We start from the raw sequence: 19,360 nt of genomic DNA on the forward strand, positions 1-19,360 counted from the left end.
AGAAGAACTTGTGGGCTTACTCCAAGCCCATGAGCAGAAAGTCAACAGAAGGAGGGAAGATTAAGCACTAGAGCAAGCCCTCCAAACGAAGTTGTCCCTCACTACAAATAGATACAAAAAAGGAGGATGTCACAGCGAGGAGAAGGATGAGGTCGAGAATCTCGTGGAAGAAATTATGGAAATTTTGAATCCAGAGAAGGTGGCAGAGGCAGAAGAGGTCTCACTAGAGAAGGATGCAATCAACAGAGTTATGTCCCACGAGATAGGGGACAAGGAAAAAGAGGGGGATACAATAACCATCCGAACGTAGACAAGAGAAACATTCAGTGCTACAACTGCCACAAGTATGGACACTACAATAATGAGTACATAGACAATCCCCAAAATCACAAAGTAAATGAAAATGCTAACTTTGCAAAAAAGAAGAAAACTGAAGGAGAATCGTTGATGCTGATGGCACACAATTCAACCCACCAGGACCAAAATGTTTGGTACCTTGACTCTGGAGCCAGCAATCACATAACTAGAACTATTTAATGAACTTGATGAGAAAGTTCAGGGAGAGACATAATTTGGTGATCTCTCCAAAGTCCCATTTCGAGGAAGGGGAAATGTCCTAATCAAGAGGAAGGATGGAGACCATGCTTTTATCTTCAACATATACTATGTGCCAGCTATGAAGACTAATATACTTAATCTCAGACAACTTGTGGAGAAAGGCTACCAAATTAACCTTAAGATAATCAGATGGTGATAAGAGATGCTCGAGGTAAGCTCGTTACTCGAGGACAAATGGCAAAGAATCGAATGTCTCCACTCGCCATTCAACATGATATGCAAAGGTTTTTGAGCACTATCATCAAAGGAAAAACTGGCTATGGCATCTCAGGTACGGACATCTGAATTTTGAAAGTTTGAAACAGTTGGGAAGCAAGAAGATGATGAAAAGCTTACCCAACATCCACCACCCAAATATGATATGTGAAAGCTATATTCCGAGCAAGCAACACTGTTGACCTTATAGGTCACACTCAGTTTTGATAATGATAAATACTTGTTGTCTTTGACGGTTATCTAAGGATATGTGCAGGTATATAATTGGTAAATCAAAGTGATTGCACATGAAGGAGAATGTGAAGAATCTAAAGACCATTATAATCCGAGTCTATAATAGTGATTATGGAAAATGGTCTGTAATAATCAAATGCACTACATGCATGATATGATAAGTAAGCTCAAAATGACCTAGAATGACCCTAGGATCCACACGCATGCATAAACATATATGCTTATATGGATAGGGTGATTGCATAAGAAAATAGAACCGAAATGAATTAAAAATGCAAGTTCGGTCGACCAAACTTGAATGTATAAAAACATTCAATCGATTGAACTGGTCAAGCAGTCAACATTTTGACCATAGGTCGGTCGACCGTACCGTACTAAGTTCATATAACTTGGTTGACTGAACTCCCACTAGGTCAACCTTTGACTTCTCGGTCGACCAACCAAATTTATATGGGCAACGACTTGGTCGACTGAACCCCCACGTTGGAGAGTCCAACCATCCAGTCGACAACACTTCATAGTTCAAAATCACCTGGTCAATCGAACCGCGCGGAAATGGAAAAATCGCTCTTGGGACCCTTAGTCTGGTCGACCGAACTCTCAGTTTAAATTTCTTCCGATCAACCGAACTTCGTCACTTGGTTAACCGAATCTCAAGTCCGGTCGACCGATGCTTTCAGGTTGAAAATTTTTATTACCACAGTTAAACTTTTTAAACGGGGTTAATTATGCTAAAATGTTTTAAAATGATACTAATAATACCCTATGTGTCCTAGACAGTTATAATAATAGAGTAGTCTATATATACTCCCTCATTTGAAAAGATTAGCACCTAATTAGCAATCTTGATTAGCAAAATTCTCTGAAATTCAAAATTCTCATTTACTCATTTTGAAGCCTCCTACACTCACTCTTGCTAGTTCTTATTGCAAAAATCCCTTCGTAAGTGTGTGCTTCAGTGTTCTTGCTATTAGGCTATTGCTCTCCTATGCTTGGTTCATTGAAATTATTTTCTTTGGGAGCAAAGCTTTAAGCTTTTCCTAGGAGACTTTATTGATTAGTCTTTTTTAGGGAAACTTCATTTGAGCTTGTGAGTATTACATTCTCATTGCAATATCTCAAGGAGTTCACATGACTTTTTGATTGCTAAAACATATGTCAAATCATCTTCAAATATCTCGTGTGATTTACTTTGAGAAATATTTTGTTGACATATTTGTGCATATGCAAAAAGATCTTTGTTGAAATATCATTTGATTGATTTTATCCTATTGAACACAAAGATCAAAACGTTTTATAAATTAAATCTAAATATCTCTTGAGGTTTATATTTGTACAAAAATATTTGTTGAGATATTTAAAGTGTGCTAAGGATCTTTATTTGTGCATTATGATTGAAATCATTTTTTTTTACACAAAGATCATATTATTTACACTCTCACGCACTGATTGCAATATTTGCATAAATATTTGAGAGTATGTTGATCTTATAGGTCGCACCCGGTTTTGATAATGACAAATGTTGATATTTGATGTTTGTCAAATGTTTGTGTAGGTTCAAATCAAACTTCCTTGATGGCACTTGAAGAAACAAAAAGACCGTGAAGCTTTGTAATTTACATTGTAATATATTAGTCATTTATGTAATAAGGTCTGTAATAGTAATCTAGGATATGGTTTGTATGCCTATCACCTGCACATCATGCACACAAGAGTGTGAGCTCAACTTGACCATAGTAAGACCCTAGGCTCCAACACTCACACACACATTGCATAAAATATGATTGTGAAATAATTGTGCTGAAATTGACAATATTTAAGCAAGTTAAGAGGGGTCGAGCAACCAAACCTTTGGAGTATAAAACTCCTCGGGCGCCCGAACTTAGACAAAGTCAAATAGTTGACCAGCCCCTGGGCGACCGAACCATAAATGCATGTATCTTCTTCGGGTGCCGGAACACTTTGAAATGGACTATTCACCAACTCGGGCAACCGAGGATTACAGTTCAAAATCAGCCCCGGGCAACCGAACACAAGAGTTCGGTTAACCGAACTAAGGATCGGGCACCCAAACCTACGAACAAATGTTTCTGATTTTTTTTCGAGTTGCCGAGCCAAGACACGAGCGACTGAATTAGCTTAAAACACTTTTATTACTGTGTCTGTTTGGGTGACCGAACCTCAGTTCAACCACCCGAACTCCAGCCGGTTAAAATTAAAATAATCGCAGTAAAACTGGGTTTATACGAGCTAAGTGAATTTTAATTATTTGGGACTTTCTTAATTATTCCCATTGTGTCCCAAATAGTTATAAATTTTTACCAGCCTATAAATAGGCCTTCATTTGCATGATTAGAGGATGATTAGCAAAAACTCTCTCTCTCTTGAAAGTCCAATTTTTGCCCTAATACTCTCAAACTTGCATGCTCTTGATCAAATCCAAGATTGTGAGGGTTTCATTCATGTTTATTTGATTGTTGCTCAGAGCTAATACTCTCATTATTGTGTGTGCTTGAGATTTATTTTGTTGGGAGCATAACTTAGGCTTATCCCACAGATTTTCATACTATAAATCTAGTGTTGGGATAACCTAGTAAGCTTAGGATATTTGCACTTCATTGCAAGTATCCAATAGCTTTGCCTTTGGTGTGCAAAGATTTTTCTTTACAAGAAAGTAACCTTTTCAAACTAGCCTTGTGCTCATTTAAATGAAGAAAATCATTCAGAAACTAGTTTGATTACCTGTATAGTATACTTGGAATATTGACGTGTTGTTGAAATATTTTCTTTAGATTCCAAGTCATTGCTTGTGTTGATTATTCTTGAGCATCATACTGATTGTATTGTGTTGAATACTCTTAAGCTTCATATTGACTATATTGTTTTGAGTATTGATAGAACAAACCTTGCATCACTAAGCTTACACTATATCTTTGCTTTTGATGCATATGTGATTGAGCGTATTATTTGGGTACAAATATGCTTTACATGAAAACACTTTTTCAATGTACCGTTTGATTGTAAATCTAAGTAATTCCAGACGTGGCTTGAGGGGGCAGTAATTCAGTCCGGTAAGGATTGGTGTAAAGGTTGAGGTCAGCCCTGTGCTAATTGACCTAGTTTGTATAGGTGCCGCTCCACCCGTTTAAGTGAGCAAGTTATAGTGGTAATCCTTGTGCTTGTTAGCCAAGGTGGGGACGTAGGCAATTGGCCGAACCTCGATAACATATCTACATGTCACCCTCTATTTATTGTTTTCTGGTGCTTGTATGATTGATTAAATTACTTTATTTATTTTATGGTATACATTTACTTTACTTGCACTATATTGACCATAGGATTGTGAATATACTGGTGTTTGGAGGAATACCTAGGGGTTAAATTTTAAAAAAAAATACCAATTCACCCCCCCTCTTAGGATCACGGTAAAGCTAACAAAGTAGACATTTAGACCACATTGAGCTTACATCATTATATCATTCGGTTGTGTATTGATTAGATTGGGTACATATCTGCTTTACTTAGAAGCATAATCACTGTACCAGTTTCATTATTGAGAAATACTATTGTATTCCAGGTGTGGCCCGACAGGGCGCTAATCCAGCCTAGTAAGGATTGTTTGTAAAGGTTGAGATCAGTCCTGTGCTAATTGATCTAGTTGTTTAGGTGCCGCTCCAACCCTTAAGTGAGCCTTATAGTGGTAATCCTTGTACTTGTTAGCCAAGGTGGGGACATAGGCAATTTGCCGAACCTTGATAACATTTATGGGTGTCATGTTATATTTACAGCTTTCTGGTGCATGCTTAGTTAATTTTATCGTGCAATTTAATTTTCACTGCACAGTTAAATCAATTTAATTTATCTGCATGAGATTGACCATAAGGTTGTGTAATACTGCTGTTAGAGGATTTATCTAGGGCATCAATTTTGAAAATACCAATTCACCCCCCCTCTCCTGGGTTAACGGTAAAACTAACAATTGGTATCAGAGCCACGTAGCATAGACTTAATAGTTATTTTGCAAAAGATCTTAGATGGCTCATAGCTCCGTGACCCCTTTCCCTAAGGGACCATCTTCCACACGACCTCCAGTTTTCAGTGGTGTTAATTATACCTTCTAGAAACAAAGGATGTGCATCTACCTTCAAAATATAGATTGGAAGGTGTGAAGAATCATCTCTAAAGGAAATTACGTTCTTATGAAAATTGAGGGTGAGACTAGAGTCCCTAAAACTGAGGAAGAATATAACGATGATGATATGAAAGTTGTTAGTTTGAATGCCACTGCTATGAATAATTTGTATTGTGGTCTTGATGTGAATGAGTTTAATAAAGTAATGGCATGTGCTACCTCAAAATAAATCTGGGATAAATTAGAAGTCACATATGAAGGTACTAGGGATGTGAAAGATAGTATGATAGATATGCTAACTAGTGAATATAAGGCATTTAGGATGAATGTAGGTGAGCCCATTCAGAACATGTACACTAGATTCACACACATTATAAACTCACTCCTTGCATTAGGTAAGACCTATCCTACATATAAGATGATTAGGAAGATCCTTAAAGGCTTGCCTCCTGTTTGGGAAGCTTAGGCTACGACCATTTCTGAGGGTAGAGATCTTAAGGCCATGACTCTAGATGAATTGATAGGTTTCCTGATTACCTATGAATTAGCTATAAATGAGAGACTCAATGAACATAATTGGGCGAAAAAGGTGACTGGATTGAAAACCTCCACTAACACATCTAGTGAATGCAGCAAACCTAACTTGGAGGATAATATGACCATGCTAACTAGAAAATTAAGCAGATTTTTCAGGAAAAATAGAAAACCATACAAAAGATATAGGGAGTCTACATCTGAGAATGGAGAGTCCAGTAAAAGAAAGGAAAATTCAAATGCTCCCACGTGTTACAATTGCAACAAAGTTAGGCACATCAAGTCAGATTGCCCACTATTGAAAAAGGGTGCTAGGAAAAAGAAGAAAGCCATGAAAGCATGCACTTCATGGATAAGTTAAGTAGCAATGACTTATACTTAAACCGCAATGACTCAGAGGTTGCTAATATGTGCTTGATGGCACATGATGATGAGGTATTGTCTTCTTGCTCTTTATCTTCATATTATTCATCTAATGGTTGTGATTCTGATTGCATGCCTACCTTTAGAGAATTACCATTTGAATATATTCGTGTATCTAAACTATTGAATAAAATGACCAAATAAAATGATGATTTGAAAAAGAAATGTGAAAATTGGTCAAAATTATTTGGAATTGCAAAAACCTCTCATGCTTCAATTTTGAAAGAAAAAGATGTGACTATAGCTGAGCTTGAGAAGAAATTGGAGGGATAACTCCAAAATTGTTTTTAAATTCACCGAGGGGAGATGCAATTTTGAAAAACTACTTGGTGCCCAAGGAAATTCTCTAAGTAAAGAGGGTCTAGGTTTTAATGGCATTGAAAATGTTAGACAACCTAATCTTAACTTGGGACATTTCAAACGTGAATCAAAATCTCAAGTCTGGCCTAAAGATCCTAAGTGTAGAATGAAATGTTTTAAATGCAAACAAATTGGCCATATTCAATTTGATTGTCCACTTAGGAATAAGCATGCGAAAATTAGAAAGGTGTGGATAGTTAAGGGTGATCCAGTTACTAACCCCATGGACCCAAAAAAATTTGGGGACCATCGTCAATCACTTAGTCTATCTTGCAGGTGTGCTTGAGATCTTCCTCCTCTAAGGATAGGTGGTACCTAGATAGCGGGTGCTCACGGCACATGACCGGTGACAAGGCAAAATTTGCGTCTATCATTCCCAAGGATGGAGGATATGTGACATTTGGCAACAATGCAAAAGGACGCATCATTAGCTTAGGTAAGGTCAATAAGGATCCTTCCCTGCTTATTGATAATGTTACATTAGTTGATGGGTTGAAGCATAATATATTGAGCATAATCCAATTGTGTGATAAAGGATATAAGGGTTTCATTTGAAAATGATAAATGTATAGTTGAAAATAAATTAGATCATAAAATTATTTTCACTGCAAACCGGCATGACAAATGTATATACTACTATTTTTGACAATTTAGCTTCACAACAAGTAACTTATTTTTCTGCAATAAATAAAGCTAGTTGGTTATGACATAGGAGCTTAGGACACGCTAGCATGGACTTATTGTCAAAACTAGTAAGAAAAGATTTAATAAAAGGCTTGCCTAAAACATCATTTGTGAAAGATAAAATCTATGATGCATGTCAAATGGGTAAGCAAACAAAATCAAGTTTTAAGAAAAATAAATTCATATCCACCACTAGACCACTTGAAATGCTTCACTTAGATTTATTGGGTCCTAATTTAGTACAAAGTCTAGGTGGAAAATCATATGCCTTTGTGATTTTTGATGATTATTCTAGGTTCACATAGGTGCTATTTCTCTCACATAAAAATGAATCATGTGAACCATTTACTTAGCTTTGCAGAAGAATTCAAAATGAAAAAGGCTATAAGATAACTCACATAAGAAGTGATAGAGGCAATAAATTTAAAAATGATGGGATAGAAAATTATTATGACCTAGAGGGCATATCACATAACTTTTTTGCACCTAGGACCCCTCAACAAAATGGCGTGGTAGAAAGAAAGAATAGGTCATTACAAGAAATGGGTAGAACTATGCTGAATGAACATAAGCTACCTAAATATTTTTGGACCGAGGTCATAAATACTGCATGTTATGTCATGAACAGGGTATTGATTAAACATTCACTTAATAAAACCCCTTATGATTTGTAGAACAACCATAGACCTAATATTTCTTGTTTTTATGTTTTTTGGTTTTAAATGCTTTGTGTTTAGGGATAATGAATATCTAGGAAATTTTGATTCTAAATCTAATAAAAGGCATTTTCCTAAGCTATGCTCTTAATAGTAAAACATATAGAGTTTTCAATAAAAGAACATTGACTGTCATTGAATCTATCCATGTCGTATTTGATTAATCTAATCCATTTTCTAAAAAATATGATGAAGATGATATTGACATTAGAAAATTCTTAGATAAGTTATCTATTGAAAACAATGCAAGTGAAAATTCAAAAATAAATGATAAATCATCTGAAGATAATGACAATGAAAATGAAGTTAAGGAGTTGCCTAGAGATTGGAAATTCATTAGGAGTCATCTTATAGATCAGATCATAGGTGAACCATCCTGTGGAGTATCCACAAGATCTTCCTTGAAGAACCAAATAAGTCATTCTGCTTTCTTGTCCCAAGAAGAACCTAAAAATAATAAGAAGTAATAGAGGATGAGTCTTGGGTAATGTCAATGCAAGAAGAACTTAATCAATTTGAAAGAAGCAAAGTGTGGACCCTAGTTCCTAGGCCAAGTGATCATACAATTATTGGAACCAAATGGGTATGTAGAAATAAGAAAGATGAGAATGTGGTAGTAACTAGGAATAAGGCTAGACTAATTCTCCAGGGTTATAATCAGGAAAAGGGAATTGATTTTGATGAAACCTATGTTCCTGTTGTTAGGATGGAAGCCATTCGTATGCTACTTGCTTATGCCGCTTTTAAAAATTTTAAATTGTTTCAAATGGAAGTTAAAAGCACCTTTTTAAATGACTATATTAATGATGAAATATATGTAGAACAACCGCCCGATTTTAAAAATCATAAATATTCAGATCATGTATACCGGCTGTCTAAGGCCTTCTATGGATTGCAACAAGCTCCTAGAGCTTGGTATGAGAGACTTAGTGGTTTTCTGCTAGAAAATGGGTTTACCCGTGGCAAGATTGACACTACACTCTTCATCAAATCCAAAAATGATGATATGCTCCTAGTTCAAATTTATGTTGACGATATCATTTTTGGAGCAACTAATGATAAGTTGTGTAATGAGTTTACCAAATGCATGCAAAGTGAATTTGAAATGAGCATGATGGGTGAGCTTAGTTTCTTTTTAGAGTTGCAAATAAAATAAGCTAAATATGGAACTTTTATATGCCAATCCAAATATGTTAGGGATTTGTTAAAGAAATTTAACATGGAAGACGATAAAATTCTTGGTACTCCTATGAGTTCTCCCACTAAGCTTGATAAAGATAAACAAGGAATCCCTGTTGATGTAAAATTATATCGTGACATGATTGGGAGTCTCTTATATCTTACTGCTAGTCGACTTGATATCATGTTTAGTGTATGCATGTGTGCTAGGTTTCAGGCCGCTCCTAAGGAATCTCACCTATTAGAAGTTAAACGAATCCTTAGGTATCTAATTGGAACTATAGATTTAGGGTTATGGTATCCTAAGCACACGACCTTTGAGATTGTTAGTTATACTGATGCTGACTTTGCCGATATTAAGATTGATAGGAAGAGTACTAGAGGCACTTGTCACTTTTTAGGACAATCTCTTGTATCTTGGTTATCCAAGAAACAAAATTCAGTTGCCTTATCCACAGCCGAAGCAGAATATATTGCGGCTAAAAGTTGTTGTGCTCAAACTCTTTATATGAAATAACAACTTGTAGACTGTGGATTGCATTACGATACAATCCCGATTAAATGTGATAATACCAGTGCAATCAACATTTCAAAAAATCCTATCTCACATTCACAAACTAAACACATTAAGATTCGACACCATTTCCTTCATGATCATGTGTAGAAAGAGGATGTGACTCTTGAGTTTGTATGCACTAGTGAGCAGTGGGTGGACATTTTCACTAAACCACTTCCAAAAGAAAGGTTCTTACAAATTAGACATGAACTAGGTCTCATGCATAGTAGATATGCTTCCTAGATATTTCATAGTTTGCATAAACTTAGGGGGAGCTATCTAATAATTGCTTAGTCTAACAACTAATATAACCATTGGTATCTTTCACTGACTTGGACTTTATGAAATTGGTTATGTTTTGCAATGCACAATTCTCCTATCTACTACATGATGACGATTGTATTTATATTTTATGCATTGATCATACTAGAACTATTTGAGTTGAGTAGTTGTGGATAACTGTTAGATCTTAAAAACTCAAAACATGTCATTTTTATATAGGATTTTTTTTTGGAAATGTCCTACTTTCAAACGGCATGCTACCAAAATTTTTAAAAATTCCCAAACTTATTTTGTATACTAATGATTCATAACCATTGCTTAAGGATATTACTTTCATAGCCCTTTTTACTGTTGCCAAAAGGGGGAGATGGATAAGAGGCAAAAATTGGGTTGCACTTATGAAAAATAATTTGCATTGACAAACTTTTACATAATGCATATTGTAAGGGGGAGCCTTCTAAGGTTATACCCATTTTTTGCATGGTGTATTTGTCATCATCAAAAAAGGGGAGAATGTTGACCTTATATAGGTCACATCCGGTTTTGATAATGAAAAATACTTATTGTATTTGACGGCTATCTAAGGATATGTGCAGGTATATAATTTGGTAAATCAAAGTGATGGCACATGAAGGAGAGCGTGAAGACCCTGATGACCATATTTGTGTTGTACTTTAAATTCATTTTATATAATGGGGGTCTGTAATAGTAATTAGGAAAAATGGTCTATAATAATCAAATGCACTACATGCATGACATGATAGGTAAGTTGAAAAAGACCTAGAATGACCCTAGGATCCACATGCATGCATAAACATATATGCTTATATGGATAGGGTGATTGCATAAGGAAATAGAACCGAAATGCATTAAAAATGCATGTTTGGTTGACCAAACTTGAATGCATAAAAACATTCGGTCGATCGAATCGGTCTAGCAGTCAACATTTTGACCATAGCTCCGTCGATTGTACCATGTCAAGTTCATATAACTTGGTCGACCAAACTCCCACTGGGTCAACTTTTGACTTCTCGGTTGACTAACCAAATTTATACGGGCAATGCCTTGGTCGACTGAACCCCCCGCGTGGGAGAATCCAACCGTCCGGTCGACTGAATTTCGTAGTTCAAAATCACTTGATCGACCGAACCATGCAGAAATGGAAAAATCTCCCTTGGGACCCTTGGTCCAGTTGACCGAACTCTCAGTTCAAATTTCTTCTGATCGACCAAACTTCGTCACTTGATCAATTGAACCTCAAGTCTAGTCGACCGGTGCTCTCAGGTTGAAAATTTTTTTTACCATATTTAAACTTTTTAAACGAGGTTAATTATGCTAAAATGTTTTAAAACAATACTAATAATACCCTATGTATCCTGGACTGTTATAATTATGGGGTAGTCTATATATACCCCCTCATTTGAAAAGATTAGCACTTAATTAGAAATCTTGATTAGTAAAATTTTACTCATTTTGAAGTCTCTTGCACTCACTCTTGCTAGTTCTTATTGTAAAATTCCCTTCGTAAGTGTGTGCTTAAGTGTTCTTGCTATTAGGCTATTGCTCTCCCGTGCTTGGTTGATTGAAATTATTTTCTTTGGGAGCAAAGCTTTAAGTTTTTCCTAGGAGATTTTATCGATAAGTCTTTATTAGGGAAGCTTTATTTGAGCTTGTAAGTATTGCATTCTCATTGCAATATCTCAAGGAGTTCACATTGCTTTTTAATTGCTAAAACATATTTCAAATCATCTTCAAATATCTTGTGATTTACTTTGAGAAATATTTTGTGGAGATAATTGTGCATATGCAAAAAGATCTTTATTGAAATATCCTTTGATTGATTTTATCTTATTGTTCACAAAGATCAAATTGTTTTATAAATTAAATTTGAATATCTCTTGAGGTTTATATTTGTACAAAAATATTTTTTGAGATATTTAAAGTGTGCTAAGCTTCTTTGTTTGTGCATTATGATTGAAATCATTTTTTGACACAAAGATCATATCATTTACACTCACACTCACACTAATTGCAATATTTGCATAAATATTTGAGAATAGACATTAGACCACATTGAACTTACTTCAGTATATTATTCGGTGGTATATTGATTAGATTAAGTACATATCTACTTTACTGAGAAACATAATCACTGTACCAATTTCATTATTGAGAAATACTATTGTATTCCAAGCGTGGCCTGAGGGGGAGATAATCCATTCCGATAAAGATTGTTTGTAAAGGTTAAAATCAGCCCTATGCTAATTAACCCAATTGTTTAGGTGCCGCTCCACTCGTTAAGTGAGTTTTATAGTGGTAATCCTTGTGCTTATTAGCCAAGGCATGGACGTAGGTAATTTGCTGAACCTCGATAACATTTATGGGTGTCATCTTATATTTACAGCTTTCTGGTGCATGCTTAGTTAATTTTATCATACAATTTAATTTTCACTGCACATTTAAATCAATTTAATTTATCCACATTAGATTGACCATAAGGTTGTGTAATACTGTTGTTAGGGGATTTACCTCGGGCATCAATTTTGAAAATACCAATTCAGCTCCCCTCTTGGGTTAATGGTAAAGCTAACAAACACAAAAACAACTTTAGAAAGCAAGCCGACTAAAGATCCACCATGCCGCTCCAGCTAGTACACATAGACGTGTGTGGTCCATTGAGGCCATTTTCAAATGGACAGAACTGATACTTCCTCACCTTCATTGACAATTACAATAGGAAGACTTGAGTCTACTTCCTGAAAAGGAAGTCAGAGGTGTTCAATAAGTTCAAAGAGTTCAAAGCTCTTGTGGAGAAATAGAGTGACTATCGCATCAAGTCACTCCGATCAAACCAAGGAGGGGAGTACAAGATGAAACTTTCATGGAATTCCTCAGGCAACAAGGGATTCAAAAATAGTTCACACCGACCTACACTCCCCAGTTGAACGGTGTAACTGAGAGGAAGAATCGCACGATCCTTAACATGACTAGAAGCATGTTAAAGGATAAAACTATGCCCAAAAGTTTTTGGGCAGAAGCAGTATCATGTGCAGTTTATCTTCTTAACAAGTGTCCTACGAAGAGTCTTGATACAAAGACGCCACATGAAGTCTGGAGTACTCACAAGCCCAGTGTGAGTCATCTTAGGGTGTTTGGCTCCATAGCTTACTCCAAGATCCCAAAGGCAAGAAGGACAAAGTTGGAAGATAAAGGAGAGAAATATATCCTTGTTGGATATAGTGACAGCAACATGGGATATCAACTATACAATTTCATCAACAAGAAAGTTACTCACAGTAGGGATGTCATTTTTGAAGAAAATAAATCCTGGAAGTGAGACCGAGCTGAATCTTCCAAAGATGTGGAATTGATGCTTGAAGGAGAAGAATTCACACAAACAAGAGAAGTGGCTATCGATTCACAAGTTCCCGAGCTGCAGACACCTCCACATGGTTCACCACAGAGGAATGAATCTCCATCACCAATTAAGCGTGAAATATCATACATGAGGCCTAGAGGAGCTCGTAATCTAGCTGATCTGTATGAAACTACAGAACCAATAGAAAAGTATGTTACACGATATTGTCTATTGTTAACCGGAGACCTGGTTAGCTTTGAGGAGGCTAACGAAGAAGACAAATTGAGAAAAATGATGGATGAGGAGATTCAATCCATTGAGAAGAACAATACTTAGGAGTTAACAGACCTCTTGAAGGGCCACAAAACTATTGGTGTGAAATGGGTCTACAAGACCAAGAAGAATGCTCAAGGAAAAGTTTAGAGATATAAAGAAAGACATGTCACTAAGGGCTACAAGTAGAAAGAAGGGATTGATTATGGAGAAATCTTTGCCCCGGTTGCCAAGCTTGAAACCATCAGATTACTAATTTCACTATCAGTACAAAATGGATGGAAGATTTACCAATTAGATGTGAAATCAGCATTTCTGAACGGTTTTCTAGAAGAAGAGATCTATATCGATCAACCACCTAAATATGTGAAGAAGGGAAAAGAAGATAGAGTGTACAAGCTGAAGAAAACACTCTATAGTTTGAAGCAGACACCTCGTGCGTGGAACATGAGGATTGATAACTATTTCAAGAAGAATGGATTTGAGAAGTGTCCCTACGAGCATGCGTTATACATGAAGATGGAGACAAACGGAAGCATGCTGATTGCTTGCCTATATGTTAATGATTCAATTTTCACCAATAACAATCTAGAGATGTTTGTCACTTTCAATAAGAACATGATCAAAGAGTTCGAAATGACGGATATCGGTCTGATGGCTCATTTTCTTGGCATAGAAGTAGTGCAAAGCGAGAAGGGAATCTTCATCTCTCAGAGCCACTATGCAAAAGAAGTACTGAAGAAGTTTGGGATGGACAAATGCAACCCTATGACAACTCCAGTTGAAACGGGATCGGAATTGAGAAAGAATGAACAAGGAGATTTTAACCCCACATATTTCAAGAGTCTAGTTGGAAACTTGAGGTATTTGATATGCACTAGACCAGACATACTCTATGGAGTTGGACTAGTCAGTAGGTACATGGAGACTCCTGACCAGTCTCATCTGAATGTAATGAAGATGATACTTTGCTATGTCAAAGATACCATCACTTATGGTATGTTTTATTCATCAAGAGGTGATTGCAAACTTATCGGCTATTCAGCTAGCGATTGGGGAAGAGATCTTGATGAAAGAAAAAGCATGACTGGATTCACATTTTTCATGGGAGATACAACGTTTACATGGTCATCGAAGAAGCAACCCATGGTAACGTTGTCATCATGTGAAGCTGAGTATGTTGCTGTTAGCTCAGCTGTTTGTCATGGTATATGAATCAGGAATGTACTGAAGTATCTGAGATTTCTTTAAAATGACCCCATAGAAGTCTGCATTAACAACCGATCAGCGATTGCACTTGCGAAAAATCCAGTATTCCATGAAAGAAGCAAGCATATTGATACTCGGTATCATTTTATCAGGGAACCTGTCAAGAAGAAAGAAATGGAGTTGATATCTGGCAAAACGTATGATCAGATTGCTGACATTTTCACGCAGCCACTCAGGCATGATATTTTTGTAAGACTGAAGACAATGTTCGGAATGACAAATTAGGAAAGACAAGTTTAAGGGGGGTGTTGAAGAGTGAACTTGACGGTGGTAGCAAAATTTGACGACGGTTGCCGCACCAACCAGCCACTTCTGTTGACATTGGTAGATCAGTGGCCACCAACTTTAGCTTACTTGTTTGAATTTAATTCTACCTATCGTCCATCTTCTGCTATAATAGATGTGTGTGTGTGCGTGTGTGTGTGTGTAATGTAATGTGTGATGCAGTGAGGGTGAATAACCAATGAGAAGAAGAGAGTTTGTGTATCTTAAATTTGTCTCTATTTGTTTGTTTTTTAGATTTAAATTAATTGTTTTGTATTTGTGTGCAATTCTCAAGTTTCAATCACAACCAATGATTGAGTGAGTCCCCTTTACCCATCATCTAGGAGAAAAGAAAGCAAGCATGAAAAATATGAAAAAATAAAATAAGTGGCTAAGAGTTCTTTATTGCTGTACTAAAATTGTTGTTTGATATATATAATCATTAATTACCTAACTACCTTCGTTTTGAATCAATTCCTGCAATAATTAATATCCATCCATGAGAATAGAAAATAGATTTTGTTGAACTTATTCTTGAGAACTATTTGGTAACTAAGTATGCTGCATTGAATAATTGTACGCATTTTTAGCTTTTTTTTTTCTCCCTCCTTAAATATTGTATTTGTATCAGTTAACGGACCAAACAAGTTTTCTTTTTCTTTTTTTCTTTTTTTTATAAATGCACATTGAACGTGTCCTCATTTCTAAAGATGATAATATAAATTATTTTTACAAAAAAGATTTATTTTCACGTACAATTTTGATGAAAATTATCTACTTTCCTACATGTTTTACATCAAGCCTAGTCAAAACATAAATAATCCTTATCTAATCAAAATCTGCCCAATGTGTACAATGTGGAATAGTGAGATAGCCCACGTCCAATAAGTTTAGAATGTTTGATTCATGGAATGTCCATTTATAAGAATAGAATGAAATAATTAGTACATAAGAATATAATAACAATTTAGCAACAAAAAAAAATTTGTCATTAATATGTAAAAATTTGTATTATTTTATGTATCATGGAATGGAACAAGAATTAATAGATATTCTCAACCACAGTAAATTGGAGAATAGTTATTAATTCCTTATGTATTTTATATTACAATTTAAGAACAAGAATTAATAGATATTCTCATGCATAGTGCAATGGAGAAAAGTCATTAATTCCTTATGTTTTTAATATTACAAATTAATTAAAATAGTATCATTTAAATTAATTAAAATAGACAACTACATATTCTTCTGCAAATTAGCGGATTGTCTTGGCTATGATTATTTTATTGTTATTATACATAATTGGGGAACCAAACATGACTTTAACTAGATTAAAACGAAATATATAATGTATCCAAACTAAGAATATATAACATTCAATGGCAACCTTGAGCAGGGACTAAATAGATTTATAGATGTTATATATATATATATATATATATATATATATATATATATATATATATATATATTTTTAATAAAATTGCATTCCTCCCCGTTTAAAATAATAATAATAATAATATACAACCACGAATTATATAGAGAGAAATCAAGACCGAATTACACAGGACATAAAATTCCTCAAATGATCATAAATAAATAAATAAATACTGCAGCAAAATAATATTGGGAAAACTACTCTTATTTAAAAAAAAAAAAATTCATTGCGAAAATATCGTAGCAGATATATAGCTATGGCTTGCCTCATATGTTAGAAGAAGACGAGCCTTATTACAATAGGAGTGAGGAGGTGCAGCACATATGTATTAATTTAAATGTCTAATTAAGATAACGATTACTTGCTGTACTTTTAATTTTGTCATTCTATCATTAATTAATTAAAGCTAATTTGATACTTGGGCTGTTTGCTAGGGGAGAAGAGGCCGTAGTGTTGCTCGGTGGCTGCGCCAGTCTTTTGATTCTCGTCGAACATGGCAAACAAATACGTCTCTAACACGCCCGGCCTCTTTGGGGTCCCTAAGCCCGCATGTTGAATCAAGTTCTTATAATAAGTCTCTGCATTCTCCGGTGTGGCTGCTGCAGTGCCACCGGCCGACGGCCACCCACTCTCCGACACCACAATACCCACATTCGCGCCGCCGGACTTCTCAAGAGCGAAGTACAGAGCGTCCACCATGGCGTCGAAAAGATTCTGGTAGTCAAGGTTGCTATTCGGGTCGTGAACGATGCCAGGGGCGGTGAACAAGGCAAAGGGGAGTTGGACGTTTTGGGGATGCCCAATGTGACCAAAATAGGGGTACACATTAGCCAGGAGCGGAGAACTAGTGCTGGCCAAGAAGCTTATAATGGGCTCTATGTAGGGTTTCGCGACGTCGCTAAAAGAGCTGGCAGAAGGAGGGTCGGAGACGCCGAGGAGGCTGGCCTCTATGGATGTGGAAACTTTGATTTGGTCTTGGAGGCCGGCAGAGACGAGGGCAGCGCGGACGTTTTGCATGGCAGGAAGAACAGAGGCGGCCTCCGCTTCAACAGGCTTGATCTCGTTGCCGACGGCGATGTACTTGAATTTGACGTCGGGAGAGAACGCAAGGACGTTGGTTTGGACCCACTGGGTGGCGGCGGAAGGGTCGGAAGCCAGGGCTTGGAGGATCTGGTTCGGGACGCCGAGGATGAGGTCTATGTTGGAACCCTTGAGGGCCTGAAGGACAGATGGGTCAGGGTCGTAGAGTCGCATTTGGGGAATGCCGTTGGATTTGTAGAGCTCTATGACTTCTGGAGGGGCTGGGAGATTGTCTCCCAGTCTTCCGTAGCATACCCCAATGGATTGTGCCCCTGTGTTTAATGCATTCAAACTTAGTTTAATTAGCATGAAGAAAGGAAAAGAAAAAGAAATTAACCAGTTAAGCAGTAAATGCTTGCTGAGTGCAAGGATATATGCGTGGATGACAAAATTAAGACTGAGAATATACTATTGGAAAGCTGACCTCTAAGTTGTGAGGCAATTGAAAGTGCAAGGAAGATAAGTAGAGCGGCCATGGGAAGCATTTTGCTTGGTGAAAATAGGCCGGAGAGCTGATTTGTATACTATATAGGCGTGGAGTTTGTAATCTAGTAGCCAGCCACGCCAGTGCCCAGTCGATTAATAATACTCTTTGGAAGATCGTATATATCTAATTAAGTTTTGGAATGTATTGTACGTGTGGATGAGGAAGATCAAATTTTTAACACGCAAGACTGTCGCTTAATATGGTAATTAGTTACATGACTCTTTAACCTTGTGGTACAGTATGCGTGGGACGCCGGCCAGATAATTGTTGGAGCTCAGTCAGCACACATCAGCTGAGATATCTGTCTTAATTGAGGCTGCCGTGGATGGGATGTGTGCCTAGATCAACAACATTGGAGTTTTTTCCCTTTTTAGCTGTTTTTTTTAAAAATATATTAAATAATACCTCATTCTGGGTAGAATTTCCCAAAATGACTCTGATGTAATCTCGCTACTCTAAGTAGCGATATTTAACCAAATCTCGCTACTCCAAGTAGCGAGATTTACCATGTGTCAACTGGAGAGTTATTTGTCTAAAAACAAATCTCGCTACTTGGAGTAGCGAGGTTTTCCACGTGTCAATTTAAGAATTAGTTTTGTAAAAAAATTTTATTTAATATCTATATTTTAGAAAATGATAAATAAGGAAAAAACTCGGTTCCTTCTGCTGTGGTGTTTTTTGGTTCGTTGGATGGATCGTCTCGGGTGGACAGCCCCAAAATGTGCAGAGTTGGATGGCCCACGTCAACCCAGATTTGTCTGTATCTGATTGGACAATATCAAATGGTTGACAGAGAGCTTAGTCTCTTTGGACGGCAGCAAATCCGAAGATGGGATTTAGAATTTTTTATAGAAATAATTACTAAATATGTTTATATACATTATATTATTTTTATTGCTTATTAGTATTCGTAGTTTATGGATGCTAGCAAAAATATGATGGTAGGAAATAATGGCTATATGCAGGCTACTGTGCATGCTCTGCAGCAACTGTTCAGAATTCTGACCTGCAGATCACATCCATTATACTGACATGCACAATAAAAATATAATTCACCTTTTTAGTAATTCATTTCTTAAAAATAAAAAAGTTTCTTTAATAGGGAGGCCTAAGGGTGGTTATCGCTTGAAAATAATTAAGAAAGAGGAAGAGGAGGTCATCTGTAATACAATTCCTTAGTCCTAATTTTAAGTCTTAGTTACTTTTAAAAATAAAAATAAAAAAATTAAATCTAATTTTGTTGAATTTAGCCTATTT

The 19,360-nt window shown here is 36.3% G+C and overlaps 1 protein-coding gene across 1 annotated transcript; it reads right to left on the reverse strand.

Annotated features, from left to right (window-relative positions):
• Positions 1-16,932: 16,932 nt before the first annotated feature.
• LOC131160091 (glucan endo-1,3-beta-glucosidase-like) lies at positions 16,933-18,092 on the reverse strand. Its single transcript, XM_058115418.1, has 2 exons — positions 18,041-18,092; positions 16,933-17,888 (listed from the first exon to the last, which is right to left on the reverse strand). The coding sequence occupies exons 1-2, from the start codon at positions 18,090-18,092 to the stop codon at positions 16,933-16,935; spliced, it is 1,008 nt and encodes a 335-aa protein (XP_057971401.1).
• Positions 18,093-19,360: the final 1,268 nt, after the last annotated feature.

Source organism: Malania oleifera, chromosome 7 (genome assembly GCF_029873635.1).
Source record: "Malania oleifera isolate guangnan ecotype guangnan chromosome 7, ASM2987363v1, whole genome shotgun sequence".
NCBI classification, from domain to species: domain Eukaryota; kingdom Viridiplantae; phylum Streptophyta; class Magnoliopsida; order Santalales; family Ximeniaceae; genus Malania; species Malania oleifera.

Bases quoted from the DNA above. Each gene is read 5' to 3' on its own strand.
- LOC131160091 (XM_058115418.1), bottom strand. From the start codon at position 18,092: ATGGCCGCTCTACTTATCTTCCTTGCACTTTCAATTGCCTCACAACTT. The intron at 17,889-18,040 runs GTCAGCTTTCCA...CATTAAACACAG, and splicing joins AATTGCCTCACAACTTAGAG to GGGCACAATCCATTGGGGTA.